This window comes from Hippocampus zosterae, chromosome 1 (assembly GCF_025434085.1).
Source record: "Hippocampus zosterae strain Florida chromosome 1, ASM2543408v3, whole genome shotgun sequence".
Taxonomy (NCBI): domain Eukaryota; kingdom Metazoa; phylum Chordata; class Actinopteri; order Syngnathiformes; family Syngnathidae; genus Hippocampus; species Hippocampus zosterae.
Genome location: NC_067451.1, coordinates 3,336,083 through 3,355,107, shown reverse-complemented (window position 1 = coordinate 3,355,107; position 19,025 = coordinate 3,336,083). Strand labels below are relative to the sequence as shown.

Below are 19,025 nucleotides of genomic sequence, written 5' to 3'. Positions count from 1 at the left end.
AGTTGCGAGATCCACATTGAAGATTCAGCTATTTCTCACAGAGACTTTTCTTCTGACTGCTTTCTCAGTCCTTTATTTGGGGGAAACTGATATGTATGAGAAAAGTTAGCGAAGCAACTAACAGTCGGGACATTTTGTTTCATCGTACTAGCCAAGAAGGCGGCAAATTCTCGTCACCAAATTATGTAATGGTCAAAACCATACAACACAACCATGACATTGTTAAATTCCAAGTCTTGAACATTTTCACCTAATCCTTTCAATTTGACACATGTAAAAACATAACGGCAATGCCGCCGTACAATTCAGCGTTAAAACGTGAAAATCAAATCATCGATTAAAAAAAACCATAATAAACACATAAATAAACAAAAGAGCCCACGACAATTCGTGCATTTGCATTGTCTCCTTTTCATCAAACACATCTTTTTAAAACACATCTTTTGAGACCACGCTCCAAAGAACGAAATCCACCCCGCAATCGTCGCACACTTCTGCGATCAAGACTCGTCATTATCTGAAACGACAATAATTACACCTTGTTCAAGTGGATCTCTTCTGTCTCGAGTTCCTCTCTCGACTCAATGTGCACTTCTACTGCACATGCATGCAACAAACTAATATAATAATAATTACTATATAAAACTAAACTGTGGCCAATTCTTTATTCTAGAAAAAAAAACAAATGGAAACGTCTAACAATTTTTCACATACAGGATGCATTGGCCTTTTTTTTTTGCATGAAATTGAGAGTGAACCTCAAAGGAATCAAAAGGCAAGTCGGCTTGAAAACCAAACGTGAATAGAAGTGACTTGTGATCCCAGTAGCTTTACACTTAGACATGCTACCTATCAAAAAAACACCAGATTCACTGCAACAATTTGGATAACGTTCCTGTATCAAAACATAATTAGCAGCTGTCATAATAAAGTCAAAGTCTTTTGTTTTCTCCCCCCCCTTGTGCTTTTAAAGCGAGAACTGACTTTGGCTGAATAAGTTGTAGGAGATGGGGGGTGGGGGGGCAAGAGGACTCACAACTCAAGTCACACACCAAAGGCTCCTTAGTGCTTTGTCAATAAGAATAAACACCTAAACTATTATCTACCAAAGAAATCATCTTGAATCTAGTTTAAAAACAAAACAAAACCCAAAAAACACTTCACTCCAGTTCATACCAGGAGGACATGGCTGCGAGAAGAGGGAGAGAAACTTCAATGACTCTTTATCCCCATCATCCCATCCTGAAAAGTTTCACCTCAGCTATTCAAAAGTGGTCAATATTGTACCTGCTTTATCCTCTGAGGGTTCCAGTTGTAATGCAAAGAAAAGCTGTTCAAACTGTAGGGGCTTAGGTAGTGTTTGGAGTTTTGAGCTGTTAAATGTGTGTGTATGCGTGTGTGTGTGTGTGTTTGGAATAGCAGTGGTCTGGAGGTAGGTGTGACAGTGCAGCTAGAATACAAAAACACTTAAGAGCTGACATTTTGGACCACAGTGCTCACGAGACGCCGTGAAAACATTTTGGGTGGAACGAGGGTTGCAAATTGCCCAGCTGGGAAAGTTTCCATCGGAACAAATGGGGATGAAACGGGAATTTCCAAAAAGCGAAAGGTGGCTCTTCACGGGGGATGAACCTGCACGAGTAAACGCGTAACCTTTCTCATTTCTCAATTCCCACGGAAGGTTTCCAAATTGGCATCAACTTTTCGTTGAAATTTCCCAGAAATGTTGCGGCGTTTCGCAACCCTGGCGCGTTCCCGTTTCCTAGTGCGAGTTGGCCTGCTCCACCTTGATCCCCACCAGCGACGGCGGCATCTGCATGGCTGCCGAGGGCGAGGAGGAGCTGGGAGGAGAAGCCCGCAGGCTGGAGCTTCCGGAGGAGGTGACCGCGGGCCGGATGAGGGGCGGCGGCGGGTGGTTGTGAGGGGCCCGGTTCTGCAACGGGCGGGTCTGCAGCGGCGGGGGCTGGCGCAGGAGGCTGGGCGGCGCAGAGGGTGGCGCCGGGCGCAGCAGCGGAGGTGGCTGGGACAGGGACGAAGGGTTGTGGCTGGATGAGTGGGGCGAGGAGCTCCCGGCGGCATCTGGAGGAGAGTCCTCCATCTTGACCTTGAGAAAGAAGCAGCGGGAGGGGAAACGACTTTTTGTACTTCAGCTTACAAGATGTGCAGCTTGATTACGTTGACCCGGGTCAATAAGTGAAGCACAGAGGTCAAAGCAAACAAGGTGCAGAAGCTGCGATGGCGCACACAGATGTCTTCATCACTTTTATCTAGAAATGATTTGGACTAACTCAAGCTGCCATTGGTGGCCTCTGCTCACCTCGTCTTCCTCCGCTCCCCCTTCCGCGGCGGTCACCATCTCCTCGCCGCCCCGCCTGAGGTCCCGGGTGGCCACCTGCTCGGCGGCCCACTCCCTCAGCACCTCGTCCAGGTTGAACCTACGGCGGTAGCTCACGAAAAAGGAGCTCACCTGGCGGCGCGAGAGGCAAATGACCGTGAGCGCTGGCGCTGCGCGGCCAAGAAAAAGTCCCGAGGCGGCTCACCTGAGCGGACGTCTTGTTTCCAATCACTTCGGCGATGGCGGTGAAGTCTTTGCCGTAACGACGGATTGCTGCAAAAAATGGGAATTGACACTTCAGAGTGAAATTCCACTGACCGCCTTTATTTTTTACTTGCGCAGACATTGCGATGGCGGCGCGGCTACCTGCAGCCGCTTATCTCTCTCTCTCCCCCGGCAAATCAGTGTTCTTCGTGTTCCTTATTTTCATTGTGTTGCGCACCAAGGCACGCATAATGCGGTTTGTATCGTTTATACAGTTATATAATATATTCTTAGCTGTGTGTGTTTAATGCACAGCATATTTGCACGGAGGATTGAGAGGAAGAAATGTCATCTACGCTGCATGTCATACGTAAGCATATTTGACAATAAAGATGACCTTGACCCTTGACCTTGACCCTTTTAATGTCTTTCTACTTGATGCTAACATACGACAGGAAACTCGTAGGCAGGCAGGTTTACAGCATCCACGTGGTGGCGTTTGTTCAGATAATACTCTTTTGCATATAGTATTTATCCTCTGCGAAGAATGATTCTTCCGAAGAAGTAATCCAGAGGATCTGAGCGACCAGCACAGTACATCGGTGTCATTGATACTGACCTCAGGTGGCCAACTGGCACACACCAGAATAAGACAAGATAAGAAAACCTTGATGTGTCTCACAATGGAGAAATTCCCAATTTACAGCAGGAAAATTATGAAAGGAAGAAAGTAGAAGACAAAATGTATACACATAAAATATAAATATAAGCATATTAAAAATGGGTGAGTGAGGGTGAGTCCAGGTTTTCAGAACCGTCTATTCAATGTATGTACATTGAAGAGGAACACGTGACAAACTTATGATAGAGTGTAACGTTTCCTCATTAACCCTTGGGTCCTTCAAATGAAAAAAACCCTAAGTTACGCATTTTATAATTTGTGTAATGATGTATTTTGTGTTATACAAACATTCTTTTTATTTTCAAACACTCAAAATGTTCAGAGGCATCTGTGCTATCCATACATATATATTTTTCATTAGTTCTTTGGGATTTTTTATTCTTCATTTTTTGCAAAAGGAAAAAAAAAATGTGTGTCTGGAGGTGCCAACCAAGCCCTACTAACGATCCCGACCGGACGTGTTCATGTAAAATGCATTGGTTTGAAGCTTCCTGCAAAAAGGCAAACTCATTTGCGATCCTCTGGCGCCACCTAAAAGTTGCACAATTGGAATGACCTCAACCCAACAACGTGGCATGCGTACGTCTGTCCAAGCGAAAACAAAGCGATTGACGTAAAAATCGCGTGAAATGCATGTTTACACATCAGGTTTACGATGCATTCAAAAATATGAATTATAATGGGTCTCTATGGTGAAAAATATGTAAATTGTGAAGATTACGGAATCAAAACCTTTTTTATTATTGCTGCAATGCCTGAGAATTATCAGCCGGTGACGTCATGAAATTTCGGCCATTTTAGAACCCCCCCATACATTTCAGCTCTCTCGTGTTTTTCCGAATGCCTTTGACTTTGATTCAAAGACATAATTTTACATCTATCGCAAGCGGTGGACTACGAGGGTTAAAAAAAAAAAAACCTGCGGGGCTGCAATGCTAACCATCATTTTCATTCATTCCACTGGATTGATGAATGGCTTAACCATTCGTTTCCATGGGGAAAGGTAAGTAATCAGAATAGTTTTTTTTTTAAATAAAATATAATTTATTGTGGAGTGTATTTTTTTTTTCCCTTTCTCAGAGGCCGGTCAACACGCACACCCTGTTCCCTCACCTTGCACCGCAAGCAGCTGCTCCTCTGTCGTCCATCGAGCGTTCATCTTGGGGGTGGGCTGCAAAAGAGGAGCGCGTCACTTCGGATGGAAATGGTGACAACCTCTCAGTCGGAGGTTTAAAAAAAAGGAAAAAAAGGAATATACCTCAGTGGGCCTGAAAGTGTCGACACCTTCATTCAGACTCAGTTTCAAACTGCTGTTGCTCTGTTTAATACTTTGGACCTGAAAGAGGAAGTCACGATGGTGTTTAATGGGCCACACACACGCAGATGGGACTGCGACACGGGGACGCCTGTCACCTGTCGTTTCAGCGACACCAGCTGCGTGTCCAGCTGCCTTATCGTCAGCACGCCCGAGTCGTGCGAAGCGGACAGGGACGTGATGTCGGCCTGCTCCAGGTGCATCCCCTTGGGGGGCCGGCGGCGCGCTCGAAGCGGGTGGTGGCGGTACTGCGCGCCCATGTTTTCCTTCTTGATGGGGCCCGAGCGACCGGGTGTGACCTTGTCTGAGGCGGCGCTATTGGAGTTCTGCTTGGCCGCCTGTGCGCACATAGTGACGCGTTTGCATAGTGTTGTGAGGGGTCGTACCCCCCCCCCCCACCCCCGCCCTCCGATGCTCACCTCCTTTTTGGCATCAAGCTCAAAGTCACAGTCGCTGCCGGGATCTCCTTCCTCTAGCTCGTCATTGCTACATTGGAAAAAAAAAAATATTTTATTCTTCTGTATGCTTTTTTTTTTCCCCCCTCCGAATGAAAATTGTTTCTTCTCACCTGTCATCTTTCTCCCTCTTGCTGACCAACCTCCTGGCCTGGCGGTCCATGACGGAGGTTCTGGTTCTCGTCTTCTTCCAGCTGTAGTAGTACTTCACCAAACTGGATATCAGCTTGTCCGGAAGCTAAAAAAAACACCAAAGTCAAATGGGTTTAATGCAGGGGTGCCCAAACTTTTTGGTTCGAAGATCTACTTTTTGATCAACTAACCTCACGGGATCTACCCTTACCGGCGCGCGCACGCACACACACACACACGCAAATTTAAGATTTACCTGCTTTATTTTATTCATTCATTCATTCATTCATCTTCCGAGCCGCTTGATCCTCACTAGGGTCGCGGGGGGTGCTGGAGCCTATCCCAGCTGTCTTTGGGCAGTAGGCGGGGGACACCCTGAATCGGTTGCCAGCCAATCGCAGGGCACACAGAAACGAACAACCATTCGCACTCACACTCACACCTCGGGACAATTTAGAGCGTCCAATCAGCCTGCCACGCATGTTTTTGGAATGTGGGAGGAAACCGGAGCACCCGGAGAAAACCCACGCAGGCCCGGGGAGAACATGCGCTCCACCGACGCCGCCGCCGCACTGGGAAAAGATGGCCGGAATGAGAAAGGAAAGGCACGGATGGCATCAACTAAAAACTTTGGTTCACCTCTGTGGCAAAGGCGCCTTTTCCGTTCACGTTACCTTTGCCAGCAGCCATGACTCTACACTGATTGATGACGGTTGCCGTCGGTTAGGCCCGCTTTCTGGTTACGACGGATACTTTCTGTGATTCCATCCATCCATCCATTTACCGAGCCGCTTGATCCTCACTAGGGTCGCGGGGGGTGCTGGAGCCTATCCCAGCTGTCTTCGGGCAGTAGGCGGGTGACACCCTGAATCGGTTGCCAGCCAATCGCAGGGCACACAGAAACGAACAACCATTCGGACTCACACCTAGGGACAATTTAGAGTGTTCAATCAGCCTGCCACGCATGTTTTTGGAATGTGGGAGGAAACCGGAGCACCCGGAGAAAACCCACGCAGGCCCGGGGAGAACATGCAAACTCCACACAGGGAGGCCGGAGCTGGAATCGAACCCGGTACCTCTGCACTGTGAAGCCCACGTGCTAACCACTGGACTACCGGGCCGCCCTGCTTTATTTTATTTTTTTAAATATTTTTTTGTGTGAAAATGAGACTGATTAGTGTGCAGTGTATATTAACACAAAAAATATATTACTAACATGTACAAAGACACAGAAATGGTTGTTTGTTTTTTTTCTTCTCGACACTCCTCGGATCTACTTGGGACCTGTCTTAGATCTACCGGTAGATCAGTATCTACCTAATGGGCACCGCTGGTTGAATGTATTGTGCCGTGCGGGCTTGTCAAACACGATGGCGTCTCACCATCTGCTGTATGCGGTGGAAGCTCTTCCCGTGGAAGCTGAAGGCCTGTTCGAACAGCACTTTATCCTCCACCGTCCACTCGTCGGGGAACGGCGTGAAGTTGGCCAGGTCGGCCAGCGAGCGCTCCACGTCGTGCTTGTGCCACAGCAGCATGCCCAGCGCCTGCCGGCGGGCGTTCGCACGTTTACGCTCAAAAGGCTGCCGGCGCAGTCGCGGAGACGGAAGTGACACCAGTGTGTTGGGTCTACTCTACCTGCTCCATGTTGTAGCCGTGTTTCTCTTTGGCCATCAGGATGTATTCGTCCACTGCATGGGACAACACGATCAGCAATGGAGACGCGGGAGGCAAATACTCACCAAAGAGTTATAGCAATAGGGCGAAAACAGCGAGTGCGTACACATTGCATCCGACAGCTGAGTGTTGGGACACCAGACCAACATGCTCCTCTGGTCCTTCTCATTGGAACGGGGCGGGCTGTCTGAAATTGCAAGCACATTTCAAGATTCATTGGGGAAAAAAATTAAATAAATACCTGGTCAAACAGGTTCGGCAATTTACGTGCCACACAGTCACAACATCGTCAGTTTCTTGACTGCGGTGGTATGTTGACTCAATTTCACCAAGCACATTGTCAAATCTCGTCATTGAAATGCTCTGAATCCATTTTCGCCCCACCCAAAAATAAATCCATCCATTTTCCGAACCGCTTAATCCTCACAAGGGTCGCGGGGCTGCTGGAGCCTATCCCAGCTGTTTTCGGGCAGTAGGCGGGGGACACCCTGAACCGGTTGCCAGCCAATCGCAGGGCACACAGACCCGAACGACCATTCGCACTCACATTCACACCTAGGGACAATTTAGAGCGTCCAATCAGCCTGCCACGCATGTTTTTGGAATGTGGGAGGAAACCGGAGCACCCGGAGAAAACCCACGCAGTCCCGGGGAGAACATGCTAACTCCACACAGGGAGGCCGGAGCTGGAATCGAACCCGGTACCTCTGCACTGTGAAGCCGACGTGCTAACCACTGGACTACCGGGCCGCCCCAAAAATAAATCAATAAAATAAATAAAACAGCCACACTTTTTTTTTTTTGGTTGCTTTAACGAAAATTTTAAAAATGCAACAACGGGCATTACACTATTGGACTTGTTTTTTATTTCTCTTTTTCCACAAATGAATATTGGTTAATATTGGCCTCCTTGACAACTAATAATCTGTCACGGATCAGAGACTGAGTGATGCGAGAAGCTGGAGTCGTATAACTGGGGGTATTATCATTTCTTTTTTTTTTCTTTTTTTTTTTTACCTGGTTTGAACTCCGGGATCTGGGCCTGGTAGTCTCCTCCCACTCGAATCATGCTGTCTGTCGAGGAACGAGAGACAAAAAGGATGTGGGCGTGGTCAACAACATGGCCGCCATTCAAAAAGCAGCCGAGCGGGACGGACAGGATTGCTACACATGGCGCTTAGCGACTCGTCATTAAGTTACTGTACATTCAACAGCAGTCCTGATGATTTTTAATCACGTTCTGTTCTAGTAGGCTTAAAAAAAAGCTCACAGACGTTTTTAGGGCCCGACCGATTAGCGGTAATCTCAACTCTAAAGATGTTGGCATGTGTGTGTATGTATAGTACCACATAAATTTGGAAACGGCCACGGAATAACAAATTATGGACAATTAGGTCAGTGGCAAGCTGTCCTTGGGTCTGACGAGTCCAAATTATGAGATTTTTGGTTCTGGTCGACCGACAAGTCTTTGTAAGGTGCCGAATAAGTGAAGCTTTGCTACACGAGCTCCTTCAAGACCTTCAAGAACCATTTCAAAGTGATTGAAAGAATGCCAAGAGTGTGCAGAGCTGCAATCGAAGCAAAAGGTGGCAACTGGGAAGTATTTAAAATCTTTTTGAGTGTCATTTGCAACTCAAGTTGAGTAAATGATTATTTACCCGTTGCTGCACAATCTGGATATCTTTAGTATTCATTTACAATGTGATGAAAATAAATAAATAAAAAGAAACACACATTTGAACACGTTTCCAAACTTTTGAGTGGCCCCGTGTATGCCGATAAGGTTTATAGTCATGCTTAGTGTCCATGATTTGTGTTAAAAGTGGCACGCTATAATATTCCCTATGCAACACTGTCAAAGATGACGTTTGGACGTGTGAAAGGTCTTCGCTGTGTTTTATTTAGAAGTCGTCACTTTGCGTGCATGTGTGTATGTGTTTTTGCACCATGAGCATGCTCCTCATCGCTGCTCTCCTCTTCGGAATGCGGTTGGCTGTTGCCGTTGGTTACGGTCTTGGCTCGGCTCCTGGACAGGACACCGGCCCCGGAGCGCTCCATCACCGAGGGCATGGCTTTGTGAGACACCGGCGCAGACCCTGAACATATCCAGCTTGCATTAATATACTTTGGTTTAACTTTAAAGTACAATACATTTGTTGAATGGTTGTTAAAAGGTATCCCACCTCTGATTAAAAAGGACACAGTGAAAAGATTTGTCGAGTTTTAACTGGTCATTATTTCAAAAACTGGCTATTAATTAGAATAATATGAAAACATTTGTTCAATCACATCAAAATAATTAAAAAATATATATAATTGTAGGTACGTAGGATGAACCTCCCCTACAGCAGGCTGCCATGTTTCTGTTACGGATATTAGAAGGAGACAAACTTAGCGAATGTAATTCCTCAACATAATGATGTGTGACAAGTGCCATGCACTTAGTCTGTCACTTGAGGGAATACTAGAAGTCGTTTGAGGTCAGATTTTGCATGCACCTCTGCTGAAGAAATTGGTGGTAGGCTTGCGAAGTGTGTGGTCTCCCTCAGGCAACGAGTGTGCCTGCAATCGCCTAAAATCGTTGCATTCTATGAGTTGACCACTAGATGACACTGAATTAAACACACTGTACCTTTAAGCAAATAGGAGTTTAAAATGTGCATGTTACAGAGGTAGCTAGGACAGTAATTTTTTTCCCAGTAGATACTTGGTTTGGAAAGTTGGAGAACAGATAGACAGTATTGATCATTTTCTTTGGATTAGCAGCCCCGTGTGACATGGTCCTGAAACACGCCAAGGCTGGAAAAAAAAGTGCACAATGCACAGGGGGCCTTGTTATGCTGTCAAGCAGCCTTTCTCCTCATCGGTCACGTGAGGAAACACGCATCCAAACAACTCAAATTTAGCAGGCTAAATAAATAAACAGACTTGTTCGAACTTGCGACCGCTTCAAAAACTGTTAAGAACAATACGAGGCTCTCCAAGGGGGTCTTTGTCCCTCATAATGCCCCCCTCCAATCTCCCCCTCCCCAACTGCAACAGCTGTCCCTACGACCCGAGTAATACTTCAAAATGAACATTTACGACGTTTGAGTCGACGTAAGTCGAGGGGAAATCGCGAATCTCCAGACAACTTGGAATATTTTTTAAATGAGCCCCAAAGGGAGAATTACTGCGGTAGCCTCGGTCATACCCGATGGTAGCCTCAAACACAACGATAGATACACTATTTTTAAAATGGTTATTTGGAAAGAGCTGCCATGAGACAAGCTGTCCAGGTTTTGACCGATGTTTAAGATGCATTTATGTTCAAATAAACACTTTGTCTTCTTTACACCGCAATAACGCCAGATGTACTTATTATTTCGGGCGCCGAGAACGCGACCGACGAACAAATTCAGCCCTAGTATTTCAACAATAAAATCTCCTCTTTGTTTATCGTTAATGTGACAAACACAAGTGCGTCCCTTTTGTTTTCAACACGCTCAACATCGCCCAGTCAGCGACCGACTCTCGTTGAAGTAATTAAAAAGTCGGTTTTTCCCTAACATAAAAAAACTAAATTCACTTCCGTTTCGTCGTGTTAGGTCGACTCATAAAAAGAAAATATTTGTTTCCAAAGTGTGGCCGAGATCCTCGGAAGTGCGGTGTGTGGGTATCCATAGTTGGGATGCTAGCGTTAGCCACTTAGCTCGCCGAGGCTAGCAGCACCTCCGCGTTACATTAGTAACGTTTACTCCGACTTGCGAGTCAACATTAACAGTCGCGTTGTACCTGCGTGCCTCGATCCTCTGCCGAGCCCCAACTTACATATGCCACTCTGCCTTTCACGGTGCCTTTGCCAATATCCTCGGACGTGTCAAAATAAAGACTTATTGCCCAAATGACGCTTTAATTCTTCCAATTGAATACAATGAAGTGAAACGGCGGCGTGGAGCACAAATGCAAGCAGCCGGCGAGCCGCACAGCTCCCTCGGAATTGCGAAGTGCTCGTCCGCCGCCCGGTGCCTCTCCCAGGCTCCAGCTTCGCCGTTTGGAGTGAGGAAGAAGTGGTTTGTATAAAAGTCCCCAATGGTCGCCCATTCGGCTTAAATGTGATTTGTCTTCAGGTTTATAGAAACGCAGAAATATGTGTTGAACACTATTTTGCGGACAAACAAAACCAACAATTGGGGACTACTTGCCGGTCTGCCCGCGGAGGGATGCGTCAAGTGTGCATCTCTGTGCTGAGGCAGGCTGTCCAGACTTGCACTGTGCGTGTACGTGTGTGTGTGTGTGTGTGTGGGGCGGGGGGGGTCACAAGTGTTTCCCTTTGAGAGGCAGCGAGAAGAATAAACATTCTTATATTTTACGCCAAATTCCAATTAGTGGTTCCTTGCTGCCTGTGGTATGTTGTCTCACACCTGAGGCTGGAACACACGGGCGAAAACAGCCCCTGGTGGATCACATTTATATTCACGGGTACACGCATGCACGCGCGCGCTCACACGCGCACTTTCGAGATGTGTAATTTTTCTGCCATTTTCACATGGATGGAGATCATGCACTATTCTCAGGCCCTTTTGGTCTATCTCAAGTGATTCATAGGAACTGCACGTTTTAAAAAAGGAACGCAAAAGTATTATATATATATATGTACATACAGTATGTATGTATATATGCATTTTTTTAATTTGCCGCCAATGACAATCCAGGTCATCATTTTCATCGCCTTATGACAACATAACATGGCCCGAGAAGTCATTGTTTACCATTCACATTCATGGTTTCATGAAATAAAATGCACAATCTTGCACACACACACACACACACACACACACACACACACACACACGGCCTCGTAACTCAGATTACAATACAGAATACAACCAGAAACAAACATGAGTAGAAAACAATACAGTATTTGAAATTATGAAGAATGAATATGCAGCCATCAGTGACAATCTGTATGGCTGTTCACTTGCAAATTAGTGCACGAGATAGAAGTTGACTATGACGGTACAAAAAAAGTAACAGCAAAGGAAATGGGATTATCTAATAAATTAAGACCAGCCAAAGGTTGTTTTTTACTCTAATTTATTCCTGGTAGATTATGAGTAATTGGCCTGGATATGCGGGAATTATATTTCATGAAACCCTGATTGCGGATTGTATGATCAAAAATGGTTGCCCATGCATGCACATCCACTCTTCATAGAGGTGAGGAGTCACCTCTGTCCATCCCATTGTAACCCCCCCCCCCGCCTCCACACACACACCCTCTCAAGTATGCGCATAGATTCATACTTGCAGACACGCACACGTTCATTCTCCACGAGGCCTCTTCCACCCTCCATCCATGTTTCTGTTGCCTCGTCACTCCCCAGGCCTCCTTTCCCCTCCCCCATCCTAAGCCAACGCTACTTTCCTCTTCCCTCCCTTTCGCCTCCCGCTCTCGTTCGTCAAGTCCTCCTCCTCGTCGTCCTCATCCCTCCCCTCCGAACACGGACTCACATGTGATGGGTTTGAAGTCCTCCCGGTCGCTCTCTGCGCCACGGGCGTCAGATGACTTTCAACTGACGACAAAAGTCCACTTCACTGGGACTCTCCGTCTGGCTACGCGCTCGCAAACGTGAGTCGTAAATAAGATCAAATGGCTTTGTCGTCGGAGCGCCCCCTCGTGGAGCGCCCGTTGAAACGTCTCTTCCGTGGAAAGGCCCCTTGAGCAATTATCGGACATTGAGTTAAAAAAAAAAGAGGTGTGTGTTGTAGTCGATGCAAAACAAGTCAAACGGGATTGTTTAAGTTGAAATTCATGCACATTTTTATTGAACAGTTATATAAAATACTAATTTTTCATAGTTGCAAGTGCATGCCTCATCTGCCAACAGTTTCAAAGTTAAATTACAAAAAGCAAGGCTTCATGTTGTGTAGTGAATTACTTGGGCACTTAAGCAGTTTCTTAAAAAAAGATCAACATCGTTTTGTTTAAAGTACTGAGCAGTATCAAACCTGTAACTGATATAACAAAGCAGAGTTCCAAATAATAATGGGAATCATTAGGGGGGGGGGGGAGAAGGACCAAATGACAATTTCTGTGGCACATTTACAAAACTGAACAAAAGCCTTTTTTTTTTTTTTGGTTTTTAAAATTTGAAACCTGTTATTATTATGACACCAATGGCTAATCATGCATTTTTGAGCTCCACATTGTAACCACACACCTCACAATAATTGTCAAACATGCTTAATTGGACTGTGTGCACGTACAAGCGCCGCTTAAAAACAGGAGTTGCCGTCGTCTTGGAAAAAAAAAAAAAAAGAAGGCATAGCGCATCGTGGTGTTCGTTGAAAATATGCAGGTAAATGTTTCCAGTACATGTTCAGTAAAGAGGAATATAGTTCAAATATTTAGATTTCCCAGTTTCTTCTTCAGTTCTTTGACTTTTTATAAAACATGCATAGGCAGACACTTTATTCTTCTTTTTTTTTTCATTTTACACAATATAGGCCCGTCTATTCTTACTTTGTTCGTAATACTTAAAAAGAGAAAATGAACACTCACTTCCAGCAAGCCTGAATAAATCTAAATCTTCCCTTCCGAAAAGAGAGACAAACAAATGGAACATGTTAGCAAATGATAAGTAAATGTAAATTCCAGTTATGAAACTCAAGAAAATAGGTATTCATGATGGAGTTGTTTAGCCATATAACGGAAGAAGAAGAAAAAAAAATCAGGTCAAAGCACACACCAAAAGAACCTGAGGTAAGCGTCATATGTACATAACGATAAAACGTTCCAATATTTGGCATTTCAACAACATTCTTTTTAAGACTGCCTAATTCATTCATAGCTATTTTATAAGAGGAGCAAAAAAAATCAATAAATAATTCTCACTTAGTTTGTACACCCTTACATCTTTAAAAACGGCATCTCATGTTCTGTCCTTTTTTTTTTTTAGTGCTGTGTTTTTGTAAACGTACAATAGTTAGTAAGAAGGTAAATGATCAAGGGGACTCCCGAGTGGATAAGAAAGAAAGCCATTCTGACGCGTCTCTCCGTCACATACTGCGCGCGCACGGGCGCTATTAGCAATAACTTAAAAGATTTGACGAACAATTCCAAGGCATATCCAAAGACTAGCAAGTGACATGGTATCCCGCCCCCCCCCTCCCCTCCCTCCCCAGTGTGACCCACACATGCCTGCCCCTCCCCGGCCCCGCCCCACCTGCGCCTCCCCTGCCGACCTCTTCCCGCTCGCGCCCTCTACTGGATGCCGCCGCCACCGCTGGTGCTCCCTTTGCCGTCTGTGCCGTTGGTCTCCGAGGACAGCGCCTTGTTGAGGGAGTTGAGGCTGGCGTCGGAGGGCAGCGCGTCCCGCCGCGGCGGCATCCTCTCGTTGATGCGATCCAGGCCCTTGGCCTCCTCGAAGCTGGTGATCTTGTGCTGGGGCGAGAAGCCCTTGATGGCTGCAGGGGAGGGAGAGAGCGAGAGAAAGAGGGGGGGGAGAAAAAAAGCATCGTAGGCTGTGACTTCCGTAGAGAGAATGCCGAAGAACATCCCAACAGAGTAGTGATACAAGGCCACCTGCACTGATTGGACCGTTTGCTATTGACCTTTTCATCGTGTTTGTTCACAATGAACGCCAGGGTACTTCCCGGTGGCAAAAAAAAAAAAAAAAATGAGTGGCTACAAATTGTGCACGTCTTGGCCACCTGGGGGCAGTATAACACAGGCGACTCCTCGATAAGCACCACTAATACAGGGTTTCTGCATTTAGCAAAAAATCTCATTTAATGCAGATGTCGTTGTTTTTTACGGAACTTAAAACTTATTTAATGACCCTGTCCGACCGAAAATACGTCGAGAAAGAGACACACACACACACGCACGGTGGGCGACTGGTTAGCTAGCACGCCTGCCTCCCAGTACATTGGTACAAGGTTCGATTTCGGCTCCTGCCTTCCTGTGTGGAGTTTGCATGTTCTCCCCGGGCCTGCGTGGGTTTTCTCCGGGTGCTCCGGTTACCTCCCACATTCCCAAAACATGCAAGGCAGTTTGATTGGGAACTCCAAAATGTCCCTAGGTGTGATTGTGAGCGCGGATAGTTGTTCGTCCCTGCAATTGGCTGGCAACCAGTTGAGGAGGTCCCCTGCCACCTACCCGAAGAGAAGGCTGAGAGAGCCTGCAGTACACCCGCGACCCTCGTGAGGATAAAGCGGATGAAAAAAAAAATCTATATTTGTGTTGTTTACCAGTGATGCAATTTAGTCTTTGCCACTGGGAGGTACACGTGTCGTTATGGTGAAAAGCTTGCCAAAAACAAAAAAAACAAAACAAAACGTATGGGTGTACCAAGTACCGTGTGACTTCATAGATCCACATACCCTTGGATTTTTTTTTTGCACTTGTTAATAAAAGAATAACTGGGGACCTTGAGAGGGAGCTAGTTATTTCTAAGGTTGGGCATTTGAGCACATTTCTGAGATCAACTGTAGAGACATAAATTAGTTGCTTTCCCCCCCCCATTCCAAAAATTACTTAAATGGCATGGATCTACGGTGGCTGACAAGGCCAAACATGCCAGAAAAGCAAAAACACCTTAAGACAGATAACAAATACAACAGAGAAAGGCGGCAAGAGAAAAGTGCTGCAACCACAGAAACAAAGCACAAGCAAAAACGATGAAAGTTAAACTGTCGGGAGAGAACAAAATGCCGCAAATTCACTCCCCACAACATTTTCCTTGATGAAAAAAATATTTCTGTTAAGGACATAACATAGAAACAAGAGTGCTTAAAAAAAATAACTGAATCTAGATTTGATGCTTATAAAACTGAGCACAACTAACTACATTAACTGCAAAAATGTCCTTTGTTATCATCTTGGTTTATTTTTTTCATACGTGAGCTTTTGGGATTTATTTTTAATGGATTTATTTTGGTATTATCGTCAGGCCATGCAGAAAAAGAAGGCCGAACGGTCATTTGAGAATTGTAGTTTACTTCATTTGATCACACATTACTTGGTGACATTTAAAAACAAATTGAACTCCACAAATACTCCTTATATTAAATAACTAAATAGAAACCAAAATGAAGCATTAAAAAAAATAATAAAAATGAACAAATCTGCCTTTTTCAAATTAAGTTGGAACAAAATAAAACCCAACTATAATGAAACATCCAAAACTATTAGAAATTTAATGTACAAACTGTTGCATCATCAATAGTCCCATTTGATTATTTATATTTTATTTATTATTATTTGTTATTATGTTTTCATGAGATCAAATATTAACACCAGTGTTATTTTTCAGAATTTTTGGTGGGGTTTTTTGAGGGGGGGGGGGATGCTGGAACATATTATGAGCTTTCCCATTCATATCAATGGGGAAAGATGATTTTTATGTTTTTTTTGGGGTGGGGGGCGGGGGGTTGTGAAGGAATGAGGCACCACTGCACTGGAAAACTGTGGTGTGTTTAAAAAAAAAGGAAAATACTCTTCCCATTTTGGGCAGTGAATTTGCAGCTCCTTCTGGGGTTTTGTGCATTTGTTTTATGCGTTTGCGTGTTTTTTGGTTTTGCATCATATTTCTGTGTTTGCAGCGTTTGACCTCGTCAGGCACCACATGGTAGAACCTCAAAATGATCTCAACTCCTGTTTTCATGCCAGTGTGGTAAAACTGCCAGGGGGGGGGGGGGTCTCATGTCATACTTGGACATGAGACTGAATGGGGAATTGACCACTTTTGCCCATTCCGAGTTGTTTGAACGGGGATTTGGAAATCCCGCTGGAGCGCCACGAGGGGGCCCGTCTGGCGTCAGCGTGAACGGGGCCGCCTTTTGTGAGCATTTTTGAGGTGACGCGTGGAAGATTTTTTGGCACGCTGCTCATTTGCCAAAAGGCGGCCGAGTACCCCGAAGAGTCCAGACGCTGCCCGACGCGTCAAAGGCTGGAAAAAGAATGACAAAAGGGAAGGAGAGGGGAATCATCGGAGACGTAGACGGGGGGGGCGGAAGAAACGCGTCGTGGCGCCCACTGAGACATTCACGTCCACAAACTGGAACCATGTCGAGACTTGAGCTGACGGACAAAAGACACTACAGAGGATGTCGGGGTGCTAACCGCTTGGCTCGTCTGCTTGGAGCATGCAGCAATTCAGGGCGTCTGGAAGGAGGAACAATGACGAGAATTTTTTGATGGGGGGGGGGGGTGGAGATTAGTACACCATTTTTTTTTTAAGTCTTCAATTTTTGTGACGTATCATCAAGGGTGGGTGTCCTCCACGTGTCTAACTGCGGAAAGCCGGTTGAGCACGAGTTGACGTCTGCATGAATTTGTCACGCTAGTCTGCCAAAGGTGTCCTCCAAATATATTGGCAAAATCAAGCTATGATGCGTCAACCCCGCTGAAAAAAACTAATGCACAAGTTGACATCTGCATTCTCCAAGTACGAGGAGTGAAGCACGAGAGCAGGAGTGCCCGAGTCCGATTCTCCTGAGCCCCAAATCAGCATGTTTGACATCTTTCCCCCTCCTCCGACACATAAACATGTCAAAAAGGATAGTTTGGGGGATCACGAGGACCCGATTTAGGTACCCGTGAGCTAAAAGTTAACGAGTCGAATTCCATAATGTCAAGCGATTAAGGACGCGGGATTTTGGCATACTTTCTATTTTTACACAATACATCATAAGACAAAGATAATGACATTTATACGTGAAAAAAATTTTGGCAGAATTTTCTCTCTGTCATAAAGTTAAATAGTATTGTGAATAAGTAAAAACTATGGCGTGTAATTCCTGCTTATTTTACTGATTAACGATTTCAAAAATAATTGGCCAATGAATCGCTTATCGGAATCATAGTCTGCCAAACAGCAGAAATTATTATTTTTTTTAAATCCATATCCATCCTTAGTCACTTCTCCACTTCAGGCTCTAACACTTATTACAGAGTAATAAACTAATAATAAGCCCGAAAGTGAGAACATCTCCATGGGAAGCAAAACTACCGGTGGGCATTTTTGGGGCGACGTACGAATGCTCAAACGGCTTTGGCTCTACGTGGACGTGGGGGGGCCTGTAGGCTAGTGGTGTTGCTGCATAGCACAGGTCAGCCGCCGGTTATGAGCACACGACACGGCGGGGGCCACAGAGGAACTACGGAGAAAAGGAAGCTGAGAAGGGCTCCACTGGGCCAGCCACCAAGTCGGCGCCTAAATAGCAGCTGGGCAAACTACTATTTAGCACGTAGTTGATGTTGTTCTTGCCCGAGTGGCCAAGCAGGGAGGGGCAAGTTGAAAAGTCGGTTTGAGCGTTTCGCCTCAGCAACCTGGGCTCTGCGTGACCTTCGGCCGCATATCGAGGAAAGAGACTCGACGCTCAAACAGCTTTTCGTGAGCGGGTGGGGTTGTGGGGGCGGGGGGACAGTCGGATCGTTATAGCAATAGCAAGGCACAACTGCTTGGGTGGTTTCAAAGGGGAAATTCCATAGACTGGTGGAAGCATCGCATCGGGATGCTGCTTGTTGTTTTGTTTGGCGGGGGTGTCCCAACGTCCACTGACAGCCACATTGCGGGGGGCCACTTCACTTGGTGCTTAGGAAACACGCTGAAACAAATTGAATTGTAATTCGAAGGGCAAATCAAGGATTCAATTATGCGTCAAGGCCAGTGGCCTCCCCAGTGGCACTCGGGACACCCACGGTTTGGCGCCAATCAAACGAATTTCACAGAATGGCGGTTTCCCCTTTCAAACCCGCGTGGCCACAGGGCTTCCGACGTCCGCACGACTCTCGCACAGCGACCAACGACGGCACACGCGCTTCGAGCCCAGACGCCCCACACACGCTACTCAAGCACCAGCGAGATGGATGGAAAATCCTGCACAGCGCCCTGCGCAGTGCAAACACAAGAGCTCATTATTTACCTTCATCAGCCTCAATAGCTTCAATAGTAGCTGAAGAGAAGAAGAGGGGGGTTGCAAAACCAACGAGAGAGGTGAGCAAAGAGGAGGTCATTTTATCAGGGAGCACAGCCAATACCGACAACGCGCATTAATTTCTCGTCACGTGAGCAAAGAGAAGCGAGAGAGAGAGAGAGAGGAAGAGAGAGAGAGAGAGAAAGAGGTGTGGGGGGGGGTATGGAGAGCCATAGAGGCCAAAAATAACATTCAACTCTCAATCACCCAAAAACCTCACCCACTCACTGAAATTGTCTCACCAAACAGTTGCCACACTCACAA

At 45.9% G+C, this 19,025-nt stretch overlaps 2 protein-coding genes across 6 annotated transcripts in view; both read right to left on the bottom strand.

The window, feature by feature from the left end:
• Positions 1 to 45: 45 nt before the first annotated feature.
• Positions 46 to 12,440, bottom strand: rcor2 (REST corepressor 2). 5 transcript variants are annotated; one of them, XM_052067293.1, is made up of 14 exons: positions 12,291 to 12,440; positions 8,744 to 8,893; positions 7,815 to 7,871; positions 6,904 to 6,984; positions 6,759 to 6,811; positions 6,506 to 6,667; positions 5,105 to 5,229; positions 4,956 to 5,022; positions 4,635 to 4,874; positions 4,480 to 4,557; positions 4,335 to 4,392; positions 2,541 to 2,608; positions 2,318 to 2,467; positions 46 to 2,104 (listed from the first exon to the last, which is right to left on the bottom strand). In XM_052067293.1, the coding sequence occupies exons 2-14, from the start codon at positions 8,865 to 8,867 to the stop codon at positions 1,763 to 1,765; spliced, it is 1,605 nt and encodes a 534-aa protein (XP_051923253.1). In that variant the 5' UTR covers positions 8,868 to 8,893; positions 12,291 to 12,440; the 3' UTR covers positions 46 to 1,762. The 5 variants fall into 5 exon arrangements, with proteins under 5 accessions (XP_051923253.1, XP_051923271.1, XP_051923244.1 ...); XM_052067311.1 differs by lacking the exon at positions 12,291 to 12,440 and adding an exon at positions 12,098 to 12,186; XM_052067284.1 differs by lacking the exon at positions 12,291 to 12,440 and adding an exon at positions 10,572 to 10,803.
• A 133-nt stretch (positions 12,441 to 12,573) lies between these two features.
• Positions 12,574 to 19,025, bottom strand: part of LOC127601983 (protein phosphatase 3 catalytic subunit alpha) — a 58,869-nt gene continuing 52,417 nt past the window's right edge. The window contains exons 13-14 of the mRNA XM_052067772.1: positions 18,711 to 18,740; positions 12,574 to 14,246 (exon numbers count right to left, since the gene is read on the bottom strand). Of these exons, the coding sequence (XP_051923732.1) occupies positions 14,044 to 14,246; positions 18,711 to 18,740 (233 nt within the window). The 3' untranslated portion in view covers positions 12,574 to 14,043. The remainder of the gene's footprint in view (positions 14,247 to 18,710; positions 18,741 to 19,025) is intronic.

Excerpts from the sequence above, each read along its gene's own strand:
- rcor2 (XM_052067293.1), bottom strand. The coding sequence starts at position 8,867 with ATGCCCTCGGTGATGGAGCGCTCCGGGGCCGGTGTCCTGTCCAGGAGC. Across the intron at positions 5,023-5,104 it reads AAGAGGGAGAAAGATGACAG|CAATGACGAGCTAGAGGAAG; the intron begins GTGAGAAGAAAC and ends TTTCCAATGTAG. Across the intron at positions 4,875-4,955 it reads AGCTTGATGCCAAAAAGGAG|GCGGCCAAGCAGAACTCCAA; the intron begins GTGAGCATCGGA and ends ATGTGCGCACAG.